Genomic DNA, 21,441 nt, shown 5'->3' with positions numbered 1-21,441 from the left:
TTGACTAAATTGATATGGTTAGCAACTAAGCATAATTTTTTTATATAAATTGATAGTTTCAAGATATTATTGAAGATTTTATTTCGAGGAATACCTGGAAGATGATCGATAACATAATGTCAGTGCTATCTTTACCTTCTTATAATTTCTTTAATTGTATTAAGACAAGATTAAGTTTTATTTGAAATCGTAGAACGCAACTTACATTTGGATTTCTAGAGACAGTCCTAACCAGTATCATTTCTAGCCTTCTATTATTTAGCCGCCCTCTTGATTCATTTCTGGATCCGCCACTAGCTATAGTTCGTTACAATTTCTATAGACACAATCTGTAATTTCTGGTTCCAAGAATAAAAACCCGTTAGACAAACTTGACAAAATCTGATGTGTGTTGTCACAAAGTCGATTCAATAATTTTCAGTTATTTACATAGTCGTCAAAGACAAAAATTTGATAATTTATGACACAAAGACAAATAAAAATCATAAAAGTGACAATTTACCTATACTAGTTGGAGTATAAGAGTGTTGCCTGAAATTATCTTAAAATTCAGGCACTTGAAATTTAGGAGAATTGAAAAAATAATAGATAATAGCATTGTACCAGTCCAAATAATGAAATTGTATAACAATTATCACACAGACAAACTTCGTATGATCACATACACTTAAAAATGCAAACTACTAACTGTGAAGTCAAATGCAAGAAACTAGGAACGCGATACAGCAACTAGGACAAAGTACACGCGACAGTCAATTTGGAGCATCATCAACGCAAGCCGCAACGGCTGGGGACAAAGGCAACCTTGCCACCGCGTACGTCGTAGACGATTTCCTTGGTCCGCTGCACCTGGGTTCCAATGAAGTTCCAGGGGAAATTCTCGCCGGGTGCTGCCGCGAACGCGAGGCACCCGAAGGGGAAGCCGTCGGTGAGGTGCTCGCGGAAGAAGTACATGAACTGCCTGTCGTCGAGGTCCATGGTCTCGCCGTTCCCGAACCTGAAAGTGATGTTCGGGAGGTAGATGTACTCGGTCAAGGTGAAGTTGTAGCACGTGTCAAGATCGCTGAACGCAGGCGCCGGTGGGTACTGCGCCATCGCCTTCCTGAACTCGTCGCGGAGAGCAGCGTAGATGGGCGGGTTCAGGTAGGTGAACGCCGCCTGCGAGTCGATCAGCGTCCCATTGCCCCTGAACAAGGCTGGCGGGAACGGAAGGTCCTTGCCGTTGATGGCGATGGCAACGAGGTCGACGAAGTAGAAGTTGGGCCCAGTCGGGTTGGTCACCAGCGGCACGTACTTGACGCCGGCGTGGCCGGAGTAGTCAGACAGAGCTGGAGCAATGGTGAGGAAGCCGTGGGAGTCGGTGTCCGCTGGGAGGCAGTACGAGAAGGCCGCCGTGCCGGGGGGTGAGGAGTTCAGCACACGGGTCGCCAGCGAGTGGCGACTGAGGCTGAGGTCGATGTTCCCAATGGCCACGTCGTCGGTGAACAAGTCGTTGTCGAGCTGCAAGCAGACGACAGCGAAGTTGTCGAAGGCTGCCGACGGCGAGAGCGTGAGGGTGTCCATCACGATGGTGCCGTTACCGAACACGAAAGTCGAGTTCTGGAACGTGGTAGTGCACGATCCACCAGTAGAGCACGAGTACCCACAGTCCGGCGAGCCGCACTGCACGCTGCGGAACGAGGACGACTTGGAAGGGTCGAACCCCACGTCGCACGGCTCCCCTCGGGACGACCGAGAGAAGCACGGCTTGCACCGAATGTCGGACAGGCCGCTGACGTCAAAAAACAGGGGGAGCTGCTGCGCTGGAGTGCCGTAACCAGCGAGGACCGTGTACTCGAACAATCCGGGGAAGCTGGCGACGACGTTCTGTGTGGCGGGGACGGACATGCCTGATGCTGGCGTGTCTGCTGACGGTGACGGGGCCGGTGCAGCGGCAGCGGCAGCCGTAGCGGCTCGGACTTGAGATAGATATCGCACGCGTAGACTGTCGCGGTGAAGGATCTCATGCAGCGATGGCTTGCCATGCTTCCGAGCGCCGCCGCTGGCGAGGGGAGAGCATGGGCTCAGCCGGTGAACGACTGGCAGCTTGTTGCCGTTGGTATGTCCTGCAAAAGTATCAGAAGGTAGTAAAATATGCGTCAGCGTCGTGCCTCGTGCGGTGTGAACTTTGTCACGTTCACGTGCATCCAAGTGCGACCAAGTAGATTAATTATACAGCGCGTTGCACCTGAAGTGATCGACGGGCAACTTGTCGTCGACGGCGAGACATCTGAATCGTCAGACCATCGAAGGACGCGGCTTGACCCATGAGCGTGACTAACGACAAGGCATAGAAGCACAAGTGTCAGGTGCATGGTCGAAGCCATGGTGAGGAAGAGGCTAGATGACCAGTACTACGTAGCACAGCTAATCCAGCGGCTAGCCTTCCAACAACTTGTACACACTACTGCTTGTAAGATCAGCCTTCTTATATAGTCATGGCAACGTTGTCATCTGCTTCTTGTCGTGTCCATTTGTAACGAAAAGTTAACAAACAAATGGTTGATGTAAAGTATGCGTTTGATTGTTTGCACTTGAAATGATTATTCGTCTATATGATTCCGTACTCAGACAAATTAATACCTGCACAACTACTGGATCAACGAAAACTGGCAGATCGACGGGATAATTTAACTGGTACAGGGGTACAGCTAGCTACCTGGTGATGACATATATACTTACCAAGAATAAACTCTGCGATGTGGTTCCAGTCAGCTAGTTTCGTGTTTAGTTTGGAACTTTGATGGAGCCAAGAACATCGCCGCGCCGGCAATCTGTACCAAATCATGCACGCCCGTCTTTGTGCCAATCGAGAATCTACATTTTCTGCATCTACTCGATTTGAAGCAGCTGTTTGGTTGATTCCGTTCGAATACTGCCAGTGCTTCATTCCAAAATGGCCAATTGGATTAATAAACTATGAAATGGCTCATTCTTTTGTGGAACGAGCAATTCCAGCAGGAGCACTAAAATCATGGCCCCTACTATTGATTTTGGTGCTCCGGTGCATTCCCTACTTTTGTTGGTCTAATTCTTTGCTTTCAATCCAACAGCAGCACTTAAATCTAAGCCCTCAAATCCCGTTCATGTAGAGAATCCCAAACGGGACCCGCTCGTCATCCTCAAAGTTCTACCATCTGAGCTATCGTCCTCAATGCAGAGAGGACGACAGGGAGGCCGCTCATCCTAGCAGCGTCCACGGGGAGGAACCGGCAGATCCTCGTCCATCCTACCACCGGCAGATTTGCCGACAGATCCTCGTCCTACCGCGGGGATGACGGAGCCCCGGACAAGCGAGGCTCTCGTGACCGAAGGAGAAGCACATGAGTGAGAGGGAGCCTAGGACGAGCGGTGGCCGTGGGCTACAGAAAAATATTTGCGTGGCGTTTGGAAAAGGGTCTCGGAGACGGCACACAATTCAACCGCCTCGATTAACCGAGGCGGTCACAATCAACCGCCTCGCAAAATCTATTTACCGAGGCGGTTAAAAGATAAACGCCTCCTAAAATCTATTAACCGAGGCGGACCTCCAAAAATGCCTCCATTTGCGGAGGCGGGCCTTGTAAGTGGCCCACCTCGGAAAAAAGAGGCCAAGGCCCAGACGGCCCAACCGAGGCCCGATAGACGTGACAGGTATAAAATGCGCATTAGGGTTTCCTGTCCCAACAGGCCAGAGCGCCCCCAAACCCTCACTCTCTCTCTCTCAGCGGCGCGCCTCCCTCCCTCGTCGCATGGCGTGGCTCCCTCTCTCCCTCGCTCCACTCTCCCTCTCTCTTGCATCTCGGCGGTGCTACCCTCCCTACCGTGCGCCCTCTCCCCTCCCTCCACTCTCTCTCCCTCCCTCCCTTGTCAACGCTCGCGCTCGAGCAGCAGGCAGCTCTGCGGTCCTCCCCTCCCGGCGGCGCGCTACACCTCCCCTCCCGGCGGCGATCCTCCCTCCCTCTCCCTCAAGCGCACCTCCGACGACGTGGCGAGGAGCTCCTCCGTCTCCTCTTCCGGCGGTGCGGATCTGGGCGAGGAGCTCCTCCCTTTCCCTCAAGCTTCTCTGGTGGCGCGGATCCGGGCGGGGCAACGCAGATCAAGGGCGTGGCGGTGCAGATCCAGGGTTGGGCGGTCCCGACCTGTGGTGGCGCGCGAGGTCGCCCACACCCGCGGTGGATCTACTATGGCGGCGACGGATCTGCGTGGTGGGGATACTGGTGCGGACGCGGCGGCTGCGGGCGCGCGGTGAGCTGCCAGCGCGAACGCGGGCGCGAATGCGAACGTAGAGTGTGGCGGGTCATGGTTCCCTTGGCGGCGGCGGCGGCGCGTAGGGGCGGCAGAGCAAGGACCAGATCCAGGCCCTCTGGGATTTTTTTTTTGTTTTTTTATTCGATTTACCAAGGCGGCATCGTACTGCCTCGGAAAATGTCCCATTAACCGTGACCTTTTGACCGAGATGGTTGCAAAAACTGCCTCGGTTAAGCATTTTTGCCCGCCTTAGTTAAATTTTGTGTAGTAGTGGCGCGCTGCGCGTGGGAGGGAGTCTACACGTAGGGGCTGAATGAAGGAGTCACTGTGGGGAGAGAGGCTTTGCTAGATGGAGCCATGATGAACGGAGGCTGGATTGAGCATGTCACACGTCCTACCAGCAAAGGCGGACGACCGGGGAGGACGCACCATCAGGGAGCGTATTGAGCGACCGAGGGGCAGATCGAGCGGCTGCAGGAGCTGATTGAGCGAGGGCACGTAGAGAAGCAGTGCGGGCGATGAGAGGGACGGAGCTTGGCACGAGGAAAATGGATGAAAATCGTCATATCGGGGCTTGGCCTAGAGCCCACAGGAATGGGTGCTGGAGGGGGGACTTTTGTGCCCACACCCAAATTTCGCGTCTCAAGTAGAGGCTCTGTTGGAGTAAAGTTTGTAGTCTGGGCACCCATATTTAGCTATGGGGATCAAGTAGAGGCCCTGATGGAGTTGCTCTAAGGATAATCACATGTACTTATCATTTTCTGTATTGGTAGTTGATCGTCCAAAAGAAAGAATTTGGGAATTAGGTACCGTTTATAAGAAACGTAAAGCTAGCTTCTTTGGATAAAACAAGTTAGGACACATAAGCCTAGGTGAACAGTTGCTGAGATTATTTTTTGAAACTCCTTGCATTAGATTCCCATCCTTGAGTTTGTTTGTATTTTAGGATTTTCATAGGAATTTGAAAGGAAATCCAATTCCTATGTTTTGCTTATATCACATGATGTTTGGAATGGAGGAATGAAGGTTTCCTTTCCTATGAAAAGGCTTGGTTTCCTTCATAAAATGGAGGAAATAAAACATACATTTCAAGCTGTTCGAAAAATTTCCTACATGTGAATGGAGGGATGAGCAAGTCCTTATTCACTAGAGGAATAAAGTTGTTCATATATTTCTGTGTTCCAAACACCGATTCTAATAAAATTCCTGTGTTTTTCAATCCTCTATTTTCTACTTACAATAATTTTTTATTCCTGCACTTTCTTTCTTTCCTCTATTTTGCATTCCACCATTCCAAACAAGACATTGTCGCGTTAGGTTCTCGATATCAGGAACAACAGCAAGGAAGGTGTTCTGAATTTTAAAATGCACTAATGAAGTTTCCAAATGCAACATCCGGCAAAGCATTTGGGTATATATAAGGGGTTCAGGATAGACGTGTTGCCCAACATTTGCACATGGTTACTTCATGGCGTTGTGTGTTGGACACATGTGTTGTACATATAAGATGTGCCGTAAACTAATGACCCATTTCATGTCTCGTCGATGTTGTCGTAGATGGAATGAACCCGTTTTTCGGTGAATTTTGACTTTCTCTCCACTAGATTTTAGACGTTGGGAGGGTTCATGCGAGGTACTCGCTTTGCTCATCCGTTGTGCATCTTTATCTAGTGTGTAGAATAGCGTGATTGGAAATGTTTAATTTGCTATTAATGTAAGTTAGTTGAGTTGTGTAAAAGTATAGCTAGGCATGCAAACGGGAGGTGTTTTTGATGAACTTGGCCTAGGTGCCGAGGAGCTGAGTTTTGAGCTACTGTTAGTGGATTCAAATCATTCAAAAAATTTAATTGGACATTTGTTGCTTTGGATATCTTTGGATAGGGTTCATTTGGATTTAGATATTTATCCCTATATGATTTAAAATGCCTAAATCCATTGGGAGAAACTTAAAAAGTTCAATGCCCATTAAATATTTTTGGATTGACAGAGCATTCTCCAATATATATCTAGTTTTGGTTCCTAATATGGGTCCCACATATTAACCTTGCCCCACTAATATACACAGAGTAGCAAAGGTTGTTGTACTAAGTTATTTTTCAAACAAATTAAAGTTAATTTCGCTAAAATTTTAAGGTATAAACACCAACTTTCTAATCCAAGGTCCTACATGCGATCTTAGGCTTTTGGAGGGCCTAGAGAGGTTGGCCTGCTGGCCACCCTAGGGCTGGCCCTACAATGATGCATTATATCATCATGCCATATGGCCATTCCAAGGGGATCGAATTTCATCTGGCAGACTCATCACCCTTCTTACAAGGGACATCTTTATGCTAGTGGCTATGGGCCTATTTGGTTTTCGCCTTGGGAAATGCGCCAGGGCCAGGTATCAATGCGTTCAACAATCGGATACAGTTGCCTGCCATCACTCCCCAAGCGAGGGTGACATCCAAACATGCCCTATATATTACTTTACAAAGTGGATCAAAGTTGTGCCTTTTAAAACATAACACATAAGGAAGTAGTTGAATTTATCACTGAGCATATATTCACAAATCCGTCATACCTCAAACTTTAACTACGGATCAAGGTTCTTCTTTTGTGTCAAAAGAGGTTTGTGAATTTATTAATCTTATAAAATCAAATTCCTTGATTCATCAAAATTTATGCTCAGGCCAATTGTGAAGCCAAGTCTAGTAACAAGATCTTAATCAAACTTGTGAAAAAAGAAGATGGAGGACAATCGAAAAAGGTGACACAAGGCTTTGTCTGATGCTTTATGGACTCATCGCATATCTAGACATGGTACCAAAGTTACTCCCTTCAAGCTGGTTTATTGATATGAGGTGGTTTTGCTAGCTGAGGTAAAGTTAGATGCATACATATTGGCTAAATAGAATGACTTCTGAGGTAAAGTTAGATGCATACATATTGGCTAAATAGAATGACTTGTCTGATGTTATTTACCACGAGTTCGATGATAGACAATGTCAACGAGGTGACCGACAAGAGGATGAAAGCTTTGAAGGACAAAACTTGTGTTTCCAAGACTTAAGGTGATAAATAAATCGTGTTCCTCAAAAAGAAAGAAAAAGCTAGCCAGGATTCCGCAGGACCACTATTTTTTCGTCCTTGTGAACTTTATTTAAGCAATCCAGCTACCTTGCACGAGTTCCCTGTCCAAGCACGGATGCGATGCACCACAAGTTGTCACCATGCATGTGATGTGATCAATATCATATCCAATCCCGTGTAAGTACGACGATGATGACTGAGAACTAACAATGCAATATAAGTGCCTGGAACCTGTGAAATGTAAGATACATACACAGAGCTGGTAATCTCCGATCCCCAAGCATCCTACACTAGCTATACTCGTAGGGTGTAAGTGTGCAACCTTCGGAAAACGAGATGAAATCAAGCTCCGTCCAAACTCACATGGTCGACGACGACTCGTCTACCCACGACAAGAACCTGCTGATGCCGCCACTTCCACATGGCGCCAGCGGTAGCACCAAGGCACCTGCCCCGTTGGTCGACAAAACCCTGTGCTGCGCCTGCGACATCATCAAGCTCCTGCCGACCGGCACTGTCATGGCCTTCCATGCGCTGGCGCCGTCCTTCAGCAACCACGGCGTATGCGGCACTGCCAGCCGGTACCTTACCCTCACACTCATCGGCGCTTGCGCTGCCTCCTGCTTGCTGCTCTCCTTCACCGACAGCCTGGTGGGCCACGACGGCCGGCTCTACTATGGCATGGCCACGCCGCGGGGCTTCTACCCGTTCAACTTCGACGGCACATGCGACGAGCAGAGGCGCAGATTCGCCAACATCCCCAGGATGAAGATCAAGGCGCTGGACTTCGTGCACGCGCTTGTCTCCGCGGTCCTGTTCGTCGTCGTGGCCCTCGGCAACGCCGGCATACAGAGCTGCCTGTTCCCGGACATCAGGCCGGACGCCAGGGAAGTGCTCATGAACCTTCCGGTGGGACTAGGGTTCCTGTCCAGCATGGTGTTCATGATCTTCCCGACAACCAGGAAGAGCATCGGGTACACAGACTTGATGCCTCATCAACAAGAACAAGATGGGAAACGAAGCAATAATAATGCCGTATAAAGAAAAAGAAATATCCAGTTGATTATTATCAATTTACCAGTAGTAACCATGGTTTTCATCAATGCAACATATCCTTGTTTTCAAAACTCACATGTGTTGGAATAAGTGTAAACAAGTTTCATCCCCATAAATTTTTTTGTTATCTCTTTTTATTTAAACTATATCATATCAATTTATTTAATGACCATGAAATTCTCATTGAGACCGACCTTATTGCCAGATGCTTCAAAACCGGCAGTGATACGATATTCACTGCCAGTTATTTTGAAATCGATATGCCAGATTTTAACATAGCCCACCGGCAGTGATATTATCCTTACATCTGAAAAAAAAATCAATTTAAGCTAAGCCACAGCCTTACATCAACTAGTATAGAATAGATCTTCCGTTCAGCGCATCAGTCTCGGCTACAATTGGTCCTGGGACTAATGTTAGCATTTGTCCTGGTTCTAAGTTTCTTGGGTGTTAGATGACCTTTAGTTCTGATTGGTAACATCAAACCAAACTAAATGGTCTACATTAGTCCCAGTTGATGTTACCAACCCAGACTAAAGAAGCTTGACCTGTTCCAATTGATAACACTAGCCCGGACTAATATAGACTTTTTAGTCCCAGTTGGTGTTACCCTTTAGTCCCCGTTGAAAAATAGGGACTAAAAGGCTTTCCTAACCGGGACTAGAGATCGATTTTCTACTAGTGATAGCCCTAAGTCTTCAGCCCCCTCCACTTCTCAACTCAATATGGACCTGGCCTACCTCTCTCATCGCCTCCTCCTCCCTCGCAGCCTCTCTCCTTCCCTTTCCCAGTGCAGTGGAAGAGCTCATTCGATGGCAGCGGCATGCAGGACCCTTGACAGCTACACGTGTGGGGGTCAAGGCTTGAGCGTCCACGGGGTTGTTAAATAATTAGGCAATTTCTACATTAAAACGAGAATATAAATCATGATAAATCTATGAACCAGATCAAGCATAACTTGTATACTAGCATGATCTAATCAGAGCAGTTGACGACGTATACGCCGGTACGTAGCGCCTCCTAACTTGGATGGAAGACGACCCGTCGTGAAGGTTGGGAGCAGTTGCGCTAAGAGCGCTTCTCAAAAACCTTATTCGTCCTCTCCCGGTGCAGGATCGCAAGGATGAGGGCGCAACTCCCAAAAACTTTATTCGTCCTCTCCCGGTGCAGGATCACACGGACGAGGGTTCCGGAGACATGCTCTCCCGATCGCCAGTGCACGCAGACGGTCAAGATGGAGAGACTACGGCGTCAGCGCAATAGTGAAAAGAGGAAAATACACTAATTGACTACCTTAGGATTTTCCATCTGGAACTCCTAATAATAGTTTTTGGTGTGTCTTTTTCAAAGAGGATTGATACATATGTAAAATAAGGAAAACTCTCTACCTCCACATCAATTGGCAATATGATACTAATTGATGATGTACCTCCCACCTCTACTTATGGGTTTAAATATTAAAGCCCATTAGAGAACACAGATATTGAACCTTTGAGATTTATTAGAATTTCTTCATATGGATTTAGGGGAACTACCCATATAAGTTCTAAGTGCAGTGGTGGCATGTGCGTGGCGCATGCAGCATTTCACGTGGAGTTCTTGAGAGCACATGAGAGGCACAAAAACGACCTCAACAAGGACTTCATGGTGACGATGGCAGCCTGGCGATGACTTGTTTCATCACAGCTTGTTTTTTGCGACGAACATGTAAGTGTCCATGGAAATTTCAGTTTTTTGTGTTCATCTGCATTCTTCTTCTATTCTTCATGCTCTTCATGTTCAATTTGGTGGTGACGGCAGCTTGTATGTTTCGGTGTGGATGTGTGCATAATGTGCCAATCTAATTATTATAGCGTGATTCATTCAACTATCATGTTCGAATGATTCAGACTGAATGCAAGTTTTAGCGTATTTCAGTAAATTATTGATTTGAACCAATTTTAGTTGACTTTGTTGAGGTGCCCCCTGACATTTATTGTGGTGCATTTTTTTTATGGTGGTTGAAAGGTACCGGTGATACTTTCAGGTACTTCTTGCCTTTGATTTTTTTCTTCCCGTTGATCTGATAAGTTTAATAAAAAACAATTTATTATTCACTATTAATTAATTAAATTCAGTACGGTCTAACCTATTTTTGGTACTGGTTCCATCAGTTTAGTGATATCTTGGTTTTGTACCTCCTATTTTTTCACCATTGGACTTCTACTTATTGATGGCCTCTATTTTTTCTGACCACCATAAAATTTTTCTTTTTCCTCTCTTTTGTAATTCTTACCGCATCAGGGAAAAATCGTATGTGAGACCTAATTGACGCCCATCATACTCCTCGTTGAAGCTAACCTGTTGCTTGTGCTGTCAAATTCAAATTGACACAGAATCCAAAACGGGACAAACAGAACCCCTCAACCTACAGTCGTCATTGCCAATTATTAAACGGTAGAAGCAATTGAGAAAATGTCAAGGACTATATATCGCCGTCACTGGGGTCATCGTCTCCCATACACCATTGGATATGTATACTATTGTCTCTCTCCTGCATTGCACATATCTCCGTACACATCCAAAGGTCCTGGGTGGGAGCACATGACCCTAAATGCAGATTTAACTTTCCCAAGGATTCAACTGCTCGTGGGTGTGGCTGGCACTAAGAGCTTGGGTCATTCGGGCTGCATCCATCCAGATGTTGGTGATCCACCACCTGTCCTGCTACCTGTTGTTCACCAGTCCCACAACAGTTGTCATGCAACCAGTTGGCCACCAGAAACGTAAGCACAGCTGGGAAATAAATTTCCCCTAATCAACATTATTAATTTGAAAATGAGAAATGTACAGATTTTTATTACGATTCGTGGGAGAATATTAAGAGCATCAAATCTCTACCAAAAACTAGATGAACATTAAATTTGCACCAGTTAAAAGGCATGCTACTGAAGAGGAATTCCGTAGTATGTAGTATGACGGATGCCATTGCTATTATATGATGAAAAATGGCCTGAGAAAACAAATTGCATGATGTTGGTGGACACTATACATTCATGAATGTGGCTTCATGTGGATTATTTTGCTTGACTACATTACTAAGAAAACTTTTTTTATGAACGCACGGAGGAGTCTCCCGGGTACGCTTAAGAGAAAGGTAAGGCACCACGCGGGAACCAGCACTCGAAACTACAGGCGGACAGCCTGAGCCCCTGCTCAGCTGACAAACCAAGCCCCCGTTCGGTTCTCTACATTCCTATGAAAACTACGAGGCCCATATGCTGTCTTTTGCCTAAATTATCGGTGCCCAATGTAAGGTGTCTATATAAGCAACACCCGTGCCTATCAACACGGCATCTCACTCCTCAATTCCTTCCCCTGTCGTCGTAGGTGGTAAACAAGCAAACAATTAGGTGCAGTCTCCCTGCACCGACTCCTCCGTGTAGGCCCACAAGGATGGAAGCCACGTGTCCCAACAAGTCCATCAGGCGCCCAGGCAGTAGAGTTTTCAGTTGCCAGGAGGCCCACTCAGTTGCCGTCTAAGTTTACAAGCCTGAGCCATCGGAGGAGCTGCACTAGCTTGCCCGTGTGATGGACTTCTGAGATACGTGGCTTCCATCCGAGCTCAGCCTGCATGGAGGCACCGGTACTTCGGCACCCAATTTTACCCGGTAAACAAATAGAAATGCCATCCTTCTATTAGAATTTATATGGATAAAATTCCCTAAATCCATATGAAGAAATTCTAATAAATCTCACAGGCCCAATATTTGTGTTCCTTAATGGGCTTTCTTGTTTAAGCCCATGAGTAGAGGTGAAAGGTGCAACGTTAATTAGTACCGTATTGCTAGTTAATATGGAGGTAGGGAGCTCTCCTTCCTATATATATGTACCAATTCTCCTGGGAAAAGACACAACAACAATAGAACTATCATTGGAAGTTCCTAGTTTGGAAAATCCTAAGATAGTCAATTAGTGTTTTCCACTTCTCACTATTGTATTGCCTTCTAAGTTTCTCCGTCCCGATCCTCTACGCGCACAGAGAGTTGGGAGAGCAGGCCTCCGGAACCGCCGTCTGCATATGTGACACCTGCTCGGGTGTGCCTCTTCGCGACTGCTTGCTTCTTCATGGTGATTGCCAACGTCTTCTTCTTCTTCCTCAGATCATGTACTTCCCAGAGGACATTCGAGGGACTACACTGCGAACATCATCCTGCATCAGCTATGGTCCTCGACATCGAGCAACGCACTATGTCGACTAGTGTGCGTGGAGCTGCTGGTGCCTTGAGCATGGGTCCCTCCACTAGGTATATAATTCTATTCTTGAATTTGATAAATTCAATATCTTTTCCGCTATGATCGGTATGTCGTTCATGTTCATATCTGCTACTAGTGCAAGAAGTAATATCACACACATGTACATACATGTTGTCAACAATTTGCAATGGATTTTCTGGATTAAATTTGTTATGAAAATGCCTAAATTCCTAACAATCCAAAACCATGATATTAGGCAATTTTCTATTAGTGGTTTTGCTGCTGCATTGAAGCTAGACAATTTTGATGGCACAAACTATAAGAGATGGTGTGCTAAGATGGTCCTGTGGTTGACTGCTATGAATTGCTATCACGCCGCACAAGGGAAGCCCGAACAATTTACTTCTAAGGAGGAGCAAAGGTCCGTGGCTGCCGATAACCTGTTTCGAGGCGTAGCGAGTTGTACATCATGGAGCAGTTGTATGACTACAAAATGGTTGATAACCGTTCGGTAGTGGAACAAGCTCATGAGATACAGACACTGGCTAAGGAATTCGAAAAATTTCCATGTGTGCTACCTGACAAGTTTGTCGCCGATGGTATTATCGCTAATATGCCACCTTCTTGGAGGGATTTTGCTACTTCGCTAAAGCACAAGAGACAAGAGTTTAGCGTAGCTAAGCTTATTGGGTCTCTTGATGTTGAGGAGAGGGTGAGAGCAAAAGACAGCCATGGAAAAGGGAGTTGAGACTTCTGCTGCCAATATGGTGCAGAGGAAAAATAACAATGCATCTCGTAATAAAAATAAGAAGAACAAGCAGGAGAACAACTCGAAGCCTAAGCAAACAACCAATTTTAAGAAGAAGAAGAACAAAGATGGTGGTTGCTTTATTTGTGGGAGCGAAGAGCATTGGGCAAGTGCGTGCCTAGACCGCAAATTCAAGTAAGAAAAGAAGGCTGCAACATGGTTGTTAGCGAGTGTTGGCGGTCACTATCAATCAAATCCGACCGCTAATTATAGTCCAAAAATAGGAGAAATAAACAATCTTTTGACACATATGCCTTTACTATTGACATAGTTCCACTTGTATTGGAGAAAACATGTTTTGCAGGACACATATTCGAATACAAGTGGAAAATAAACAAAACGAAGCAAAAGGCGCAAAGTAGAAACCGTAATGCAGAAGTGCGCAAAGAAAATACATGAAGAAGCCCACTAACACATCGAATCTAGGTCGAGGAACGACGTGGGAGGGGCCTAGGCCCACCCAAGAACCGACCACGCGAAGGCGGTCGCGAGGCGGTGGCACCTGGGTGCGGGCGCACTAGGGGTGCGGCCGCACCCTTGCTGCTGCCACCTAGGCCCGGCTTCCTCAGGCGGTTGCATGTCGCCATGCATAGTCGGTCCATGGAGGTTTCCTAATTTTGCTATGCCAAACTGACCATGCTTCACTATATAAGAAGAGGAGGAGCTCATTCTCAAACACACATCATTTGGAGCTACACCTCACTACCACATCTTGTACTTTTACTTTCTTAGTAGTATTTGGAGCTAACAAAGCTATCAAAGAGGGCTTGGCTCCTTGGGAGAAGAGTGACATCTTGGTTTGAATAATACTATGAAGAGTTCTTCCATAGTCATGCTCTCATATCATTTATATAGTAGTGCATATGAACTAGAGTATAGTTATCTTGTTATAATCATAATCATGATATATGAACTAGCATATAGTTTGTGTGTTATGATCTTAACATATTCAACTTCATGCTTCATCATTCATATGGTTTGTATGAGTAGAAGTAGAGCTAGGGTTGAGGTGATGGTTCACCGTTCCTTGGGGTTTGCCCATATTCTTACTTGTTGATCCGTAGGGTCGGAGTCCCAGGGGGGATATGGGTAGTTTCCTTGTACACGAGCATGGTGCTCAGGTACACGGGAATCTTCGGATATGACAGTGCCCCATAGTTGAGGGGTAGGCGATAGGTGGTGACAGCCCTGTCCGTCCTTTGTAATCTCCCACGTTCGGGTATTGTGTAGGCGTCTTATAGTCTCTCACGCTTGCTGGCAGACCAGTGCTCGGACATCTCCCCATCCATCTTACACTTAGTTCTAACTCTAGTCATATAACTTGTATGATCATTAACTATTCTTTGCATGGCTATATTTGAACATGCTAGCTCCATGTAGGAACATTCATTTATTCTTTGTTTTCCTTTTATCCTTGAGGTTGGTCCAGATGTGTGTCCACTATCCTTGAAAAAACCATTTTTACCCCTTTCATGAATTATGGTGCACTATGCAAGTATGTAATCTTGTTCATGCTCATGCTAGACTTTTATACCTTGCCCTCCTTTAGGAAAATATAAATAACGTTACATTGAATACTTTCGGGTGAAATGCTACAACGATAGATCCGTGTGCTTGTAGATATTTTTTGTAATAGTTAAGAACTATTGTAGTTGGTGTTTTTTGGCGGCGTCGCTAAGGTTAACTCAATCTTAGTGATGGTGTTAAGAAATACCAACATGCATTTTTGGCGCTATTGATGAGGATGAACTTAAAACCTCCACACTTGGTGATTGCTCTAAGAAATGCCAACAAGCATTTCTGGCACCATTGCCGGGGAGGACATAGGTTAAAGAATCTAGTAGGACATGATCATGAGCATATGCATATAATGGTAGGCATTGTTTATGTAGGCTAATTCTGCTTTTTTCGTCTAGTTGTGGATGAAAACAGGATAGTGTATGAGTGGTTTTGATCTGCCGAACAACTACACCAATAATCCAGAGGCACTCCTAAGGAAGAGCCGGTCTCGTACTGCTTCTTCTTCTGCTACTCTGCCAGCACTTGAACTAGTCACCCCTGTACTATCCTCTACTACCACCATGGCCAAGTCATTCCACGACAACTCCACCCCCGCTGTTGCCAATATGCGCTGGGCCTGCTATCAACACAGGTACTAGAAACTTTGAGCTCCAGACTGGCCTAGCGAGGATGCAAGTGCACACTTGGAACACTTCCTTGAGATTTGTGACACCATCGTCATCAAAGACGTCGCACCAACTAGCATCAGGCTCTGTCTGTTTCCCTTCTCCCTTGCGGGGAAGGCAAAACAGTGGTTCTACTAAGAAAAGGAAGCTGTCCGTACGTGGGACAAATGTTCCGTGGCATTCCTCGTGAAATTTTTCCCCATGGACAAAACCAATGCCCTAAGGGGAAAGATTTTAAACTTCTAGCAAACTTCACTAGAATCCATCCCTAAGGCATGGGAAAGGCTCTAGGGTTACATCTAGGCCTGCCCATACCACGGAATGGAAAACTAGCTCGTGCTCTAAAACTTCTATGAAGGGCTTACACCCATGTCAAAGGGGCACGTAGATGCTGCGGCTGGAGGAGCATTCCTTTCCCTAACCATCATTGATGCCACGCTCTCATCGAGAAGATGGTGGCCAATCACAGCTGGGGGAGGAACGCAAACAACATAAAGGCATGCATACCATGAAAGAGATGGATATGCTTGCCGCATAAATAGACTTGTTGCTATCAAGACTAAACGAAAGGGCCCATGAAAAGAAAGCAATGAAGGACACCGTTCAGGCCACAGACTAGCAAATGACTTACGAAGTCTGTGGTGAAGTTGGATATTTGGGGAACAACTGCCATGAGACCCATGAAGACGTCGCCTACATCAACAACGGTTTCCGACAAGGTAACAATAATGGGTGGAACAATCAGTCCCGCCCACAAGGAGGTAATTCGAACTTTAACTCAAATTACAATTTGAATTCACCTTCCTTGAAAGACTTGGTCTTAGGCCATGCAAAAATAAATGAAAATCTTACTAAAAAGATTGAAAATAACGTCTGTTTGAAAATATAAATTCAAAACTTGAAAATTTATCCTCCTCTGTTAAGAACCAATTAAGTTTTAATAAAATGATAGAAACTCAAATTGCTCAAATAGCGGCTGCTATTCCAATCAACCATTCAAGGAAAATCTCGGGGCAACCCTAGAATTCCACCGAAATTATTCATGCAGCTGTAGAGCAATGAAGGAGGCGAGGTCTTGCCGACAGTCTATAAATGTCGAACCCTTGTCGAAGGTAAATCGGTAGTTATCTTTCAAAAGTTCAAAAATTTAAAATTTCAAAATTTTTAAAAATTCAAAATTTAAAATTTGGTTCAAAATAAACTTTTTAGAAAAATAAAATAAAAATCATTTTCTGATAGGATAGATTTTTCTGTTATCATTTCTCATTTTTTAAAAATATTTATGAAAATTCAAAAAGTTTGGTGGAAAATCAAATTCGGGAGAAAAATTTTCAAACAGAGGAGTGCACCAACGGTCACAAGTTTGAAATAACCGTTGGGAGCTACCTGACGAAGGGAGCCAGAAGCGGGCCCACCATAGGTGTGGGCGCACTAGTGGTGTGGCCACACCCTGTAGGTGGCCGTTGGCCCTGCGTCTTCGCCAACGGCTTCTAGCCGTTGCCCTCTGCCTCCCCAGGATGGTGCTTCACGCTATAAATACCGAGAGCCCGGGGTTGAGGCTCTCCTCACCCTCACACTATCCTTTTCCACTCCCTGTCACTCTCTCTTGCTCCATCAATTGCAAAAAATATTTTTCCACAAAGCTCAAGAGCAAGGAAACTCTGCAGAAAATTCCTAAGCTCATCACCACCAAGCCAAGATCATGGGTTGTTCGTTCTGTTTTCACTAATGTAACCCCATTTGCGAGTTTTGTTGTTGTCCCTTTCGCCATGGCCAAATTCAGGAGGAAGCTCACCGGCGCTTTCAAGAAGGCCATAGGAGCGAGCTCACGTCGCTCCCGCGGAAGTTCAAACGCGCGCTACACCGAGCCCAAAGAGAGCCCGATGCATGAAGACAAAGAAACGGTGCCAACGGAAGAAGAATACCAAGAGCAAGAGCAAACAATGGAGGAAGGCGATGATGATTCACACCTTGATTTGGAGGGAGCTCGGGAGACACAAGCATACAACCTCATCAAGAATCACGAGTTCATCCACATGCCTGCATATGACCCCGACCTTCTCCAAAAGATAGGTATGGACACCAAATTCACCACCATCTAGAAAGTCGTTGGATGCGAGAATGTTGCTCCCATCAGCGAGCTTGGTTCTCGCCTCTTAACAATTCAATTCTTATGCTCTTTACAAGAAGTTGAGGGTGGGATTACTTTCTGTCTTTTTGAGAAAGAGTACTATCTTACATGGAGAAATCTCAGCTCTCACTTAGGCTTTAGCACCAAATGCTCAATTGACTTAGATCATGCTCTTAATGGTTTTAATCACCATGAATTTTAGAGAATGCTTTCGGGTCAAAACGTAGTTGGCAAGTTTCAACCTCGAAATATGAATATTCATCATCCTACTTTGAGGTTCATGCATCGTTGGATTGCCATGACTTTGTTTGCTAGGCAAGACATAAGATTTGTTTATCATACCGAATTGCAAATTCTCTATGCCATGCTTAAAAAGACTAAAATTGCTCTCGTGAAAGAAATGTTTAAACATTAGTTAGAAACATTCAAGGCTTCTACATCTATCTCTTGTGACTCGTATTGCCAATGATATTGGTGCGTTGGATGTACAAGATGTGACATACATCTCTACTCCACGCATTAATATTGATGAGCACTACTTCAGCAAGGGCATCACTTGAAATATGATGATGCATGGATCCTTGTATTTTTCTTTCCGAGATATACAAATGAGATTCCGTTTCCTAACCCCGGAACTCTCTTTGTATAAATCCCCTTCACTCAACTTCACTCTTGTTGAACAAGAGGAAGTGCACAGGAGTTCTGTTTCTCATAGGGCAACAAGGAGCAGGGATAGAGACGAAGCTGACAGCTCTCAACAGCCACTGCCGACACCGACACCACTTGTGCCTCAGACGTTCCATGCGAAGTGGTTCTCGGCCATGCAGACGCCTCGGTTTACCCCCGGGTACCAGCCCAGCTGGGAACACACCCCGCAACCACACAAGGCCAGTGGGTCGGGATGGCATGAGGCCAATGACGCGGCATGGGTGCATCACTCGTCTGACTCCGAGGGTCTACCACCACCCGTCCATCCATGGCAGTCTACTTCAGACCATCGGGAGTTGGACGGCATCAACAATCGCCTTAGAGGATTGGAAATCCACATAGGTGAAATTCAAAATACACTTAACACTAATGTGCATGATACAAGACTGTGGCACTTACAGCAGCAGCAACAATTCGCGGACATCAACGCTCTGCTGAGACAACAACAGGAAGCACAGGCGGTCTATTGGCGTTCCATGGGATGCAATCCCGGACTATAGGACTAGAGCTAGCTTGGGGGAGGGCCCACGTAGAGGTGTGTTGACACAAAAATATAGCAATATGATCAACACGCAGTAAGCTAGAAGAATATGCTTGATGGAGCAAGGCTGGAGATCCGCTTGGCTTCAAACACAGGACCAGTTGGTTCGAGGCCAGAGCCGTGCCAGTCAATTTGACCCTGCAATTAACAATGAGAAGATAATCAATAGTTTAAGGTGGAACATGCCGGTGTTGCACCAGATAGTTCCAAATGTACGACTTTGAAAGCCAATAAATAAGGCCATCGACTAAATAGTCGATATCCAACATATCCACGAAAGGAAGATCTTTAAATCAAGGATGATCGACTAATATTAAATGATAATAACGTCAATCAAAATAATCGATGCTCATGGATCATGGTAGATTCATGGTGACTGATTAATCGAGACAAAAACAAGTACAATACACCCAATTATAAAGATCAATGATTTCATCTTTAAAAGCACAAGCTATCCGCTAAACAACCGATTCAGATTAAAAGGGAGATTATAACATATATGCAATCAACTATCTAATAAGAATCAATTATAACATCGATAGCTTATCAGCTTGGAGACAGAGTCTTGAACCTCAAGGATAGTAGCCGATCCTACTTCATGAGCAGTTACTGACCCAAAGTCTTGAAGCCGATAGATGTGAGAGAGCAACCATCCGAACAGATTACATACATAGGCAATCATCTCGCATACGTGTGCATGTAATCTTTAAAATCATAAGACATGCCTTGCATGCACATGCATTAACTTCCCATCTTTATCTCCTTATTAATGAATACGGTATGCATGTTACCTTCGTAGTATATCTTTATTTAGCCGATGCAATATTCTTTGGGCGACAGAGTACAGCGGCATCAGCTTTTGATCTTCTTGACTTTATCACTTAAAGTGTCAATGTGTTGTTGCAAGTTTGTAATGGCACAACAACAACCTGGCACATGTTGCTAGTAGCACCACACAAATGACATGCAATCCCCTCCATGTCAGGACCCTGGCTTCTCCTGTTGGACCTATCAGTTACTTTTCTGATAATAAAATAACTCCATAAGCCAAATAATCCAATAGTCCTTTGTTTTTAATCTAACTGCCGATGTCCCTTTTGACTAGAATCAACTTTCTAGAGACAATGAGTATGATCATCGGCATCTTCCTCTGATATTTTTCGTGCTTGAGGTATTCCAGCAGTACATCCTGAATCTTGTTGAGGCTCCCGAATAGCAGCACGTGGCCTTGCAACTTTGTCTCTGGTTTTCTTCGTGGTATTTGACAATGATCTCTGGCTCAAGAAAAATCCTGATCTTGGTTCACATGAATAGATGAAAAACAGCTCACTGCCTTTAATCACGATTAGTGACTTTTCAGGCGTAATTGAAATCGGCCTTAGAGTATGATATGTTGTTTGTTGATGCCAAATGCCGAGGCCTTGATGAATAATGCCTTAATAGATGGTCGAATAAATACTAACATCGTCCTTTTGTTGTAGATGAAAAATTCAGCCTCTCCATGATTTGAAAGCTAATAGAATATCCATAAAGCATCGACTTCCAATCAAACGATTATGGTCCCACTAGATGTGTCAAAAAACGTGTTGACACAAAAATATGGCAATATGATCAACACGCAGCAAGCCAGAAGAATCTGCTTAGTGGAGCAAGGCTGAAGATCCGCTTGGCTTCAAACATAGGACCGGTTGGCTTCGAGGCCGGAGACGTGCCCATCAATTTGACCCTGCAATTGACAATAAGAAGATAATCAACAGTTTAAGGTGGAACATACCGGCGTTGAACCAGACAGTTCCAAATGTACGGCTTTAAAAGCCAATAAATAAGGCCAACAACTAAATAGTCGATATCTAGCATATCCATGAAAGGAAGATCTTTAAATCAAGGATGATCGGCTAATATTAAATGATAATGACATGAATCAAAATAATTGATGCTCATGGATCATGGCAGATTCATGGTGATTGATTAATCGAGACAAAAATAAGTACAATACACCCAATTACAAAGATAAATGATTTCATCTTTGAAAGCACAAGCTATCGACTAAACAGCTGATTCAGATTACAAGGGAGATTATAACTGTTTGCACCAAAATTTGGAAAGCTTATCCTGGAAAGGAAGAGATCGGCCGATGATGTCAAAAGCAAGAAAGTTTCCTAATTAAGTGATATTTATGAGCCAGCCAGAAAATATTATTTAAAAAATTAGAGAGAGACATGACATCTAGGTGCATATCAGGATGAAAGAAACAAGGACACGTATCAAACAAGGAAGCTTCATCGGCAAGGATTCAGCATAAGGGAAATTAGAGTCCATGTATCTTGATATTTATTTTTTATCTAGTCGTATTCATTTAGGACTCTTATCAGCCAAGGCTATAAATATAATCCCCCGGCTATTGTAACAGGGACACATCCAATCAACCAATACA

At 45.0% G+C, this 21,441-nt stretch overlaps 2 protein-coding genes and 1 pseudogene across 2 annotated transcripts; 2 read left to right on the top strand and 1 right to left on the bottom strand.

Annotated features, from left to right (window-relative positions):
* The window catches only part of LOC136523947 (uncharacterized), an 80,053-nt pseudogene extending 77,699 nt beyond the window's left edge, over nucleotides 1-2,354 (bottom strand).
* A 1,220-nt stretch (nucleotides 2,355-3,574) lies between these two features.
* LOC136523946 (uncharacterized) lies at nucleotides 3,575-4,270 on the top strand. Its single transcript, XM_066517456.1, has one exon. It carries the CDS (start codon nucleotides 3,575-3,577, stop codon nucleotides 4,268-4,270), a length of 696 nt encoding a protein of 231 aa, XP_066373553.1.
* Nucleotides 4,271-7,551: 3,281 nt separating this feature from the next.
* Nucleotides 7,552-8,451, top strand: LOC136522744 (protein DMP4-like). Its single transcript, XM_066516556.1, has one exon. The coding sequence runs from the start codon at nucleotides 7,678-7,680 to the stop codon at nucleotides 8,380-8,382; it is 705 nt and encodes a 234-aa protein (XP_066372653.1). The 5' UTR covers nucleotides 7,552-7,677; the 3' UTR covers nucleotides 8,383-8,451.
* Nucleotides 8,452-21,441: the final 12,990 nt, after the last annotated feature.

The sequence above is a fragment of the Miscanthus floridulus genome, chromosome 18, assembly GCF_019320115.1.
Source record: "Miscanthus floridulus cultivar M001 chromosome 18, ASM1932011v1, whole genome shotgun sequence".
Classification (NCBI taxonomy): domain Eukaryota; kingdom Viridiplantae; phylum Streptophyta; class Magnoliopsida; order Poales; family Poaceae; genus Miscanthus; species Miscanthus floridulus.
The sequence above is the reverse complement of the archived record's forward strand: the minus strand, read 5'-3'. Positions and strand labels throughout refer to the sequence as shown.

Bases quoted from the DNA above. Each gene is read 5' to 3' on its own strand.
- LOC136523946 (XM_066517456.1), top strand. From the start codon at position 3,575: ATGCCTCCATTTGCGGAGGCGGGCCTTGTAAGTGGCCCACCTCGGAAA.
- LOC136522744 (XM_066516556.1), top strand. From the start codon at position 7,678: ATGAAATCAAGCTCCGTCCAAACTCACATGGTCGACGACGACTCGTCT.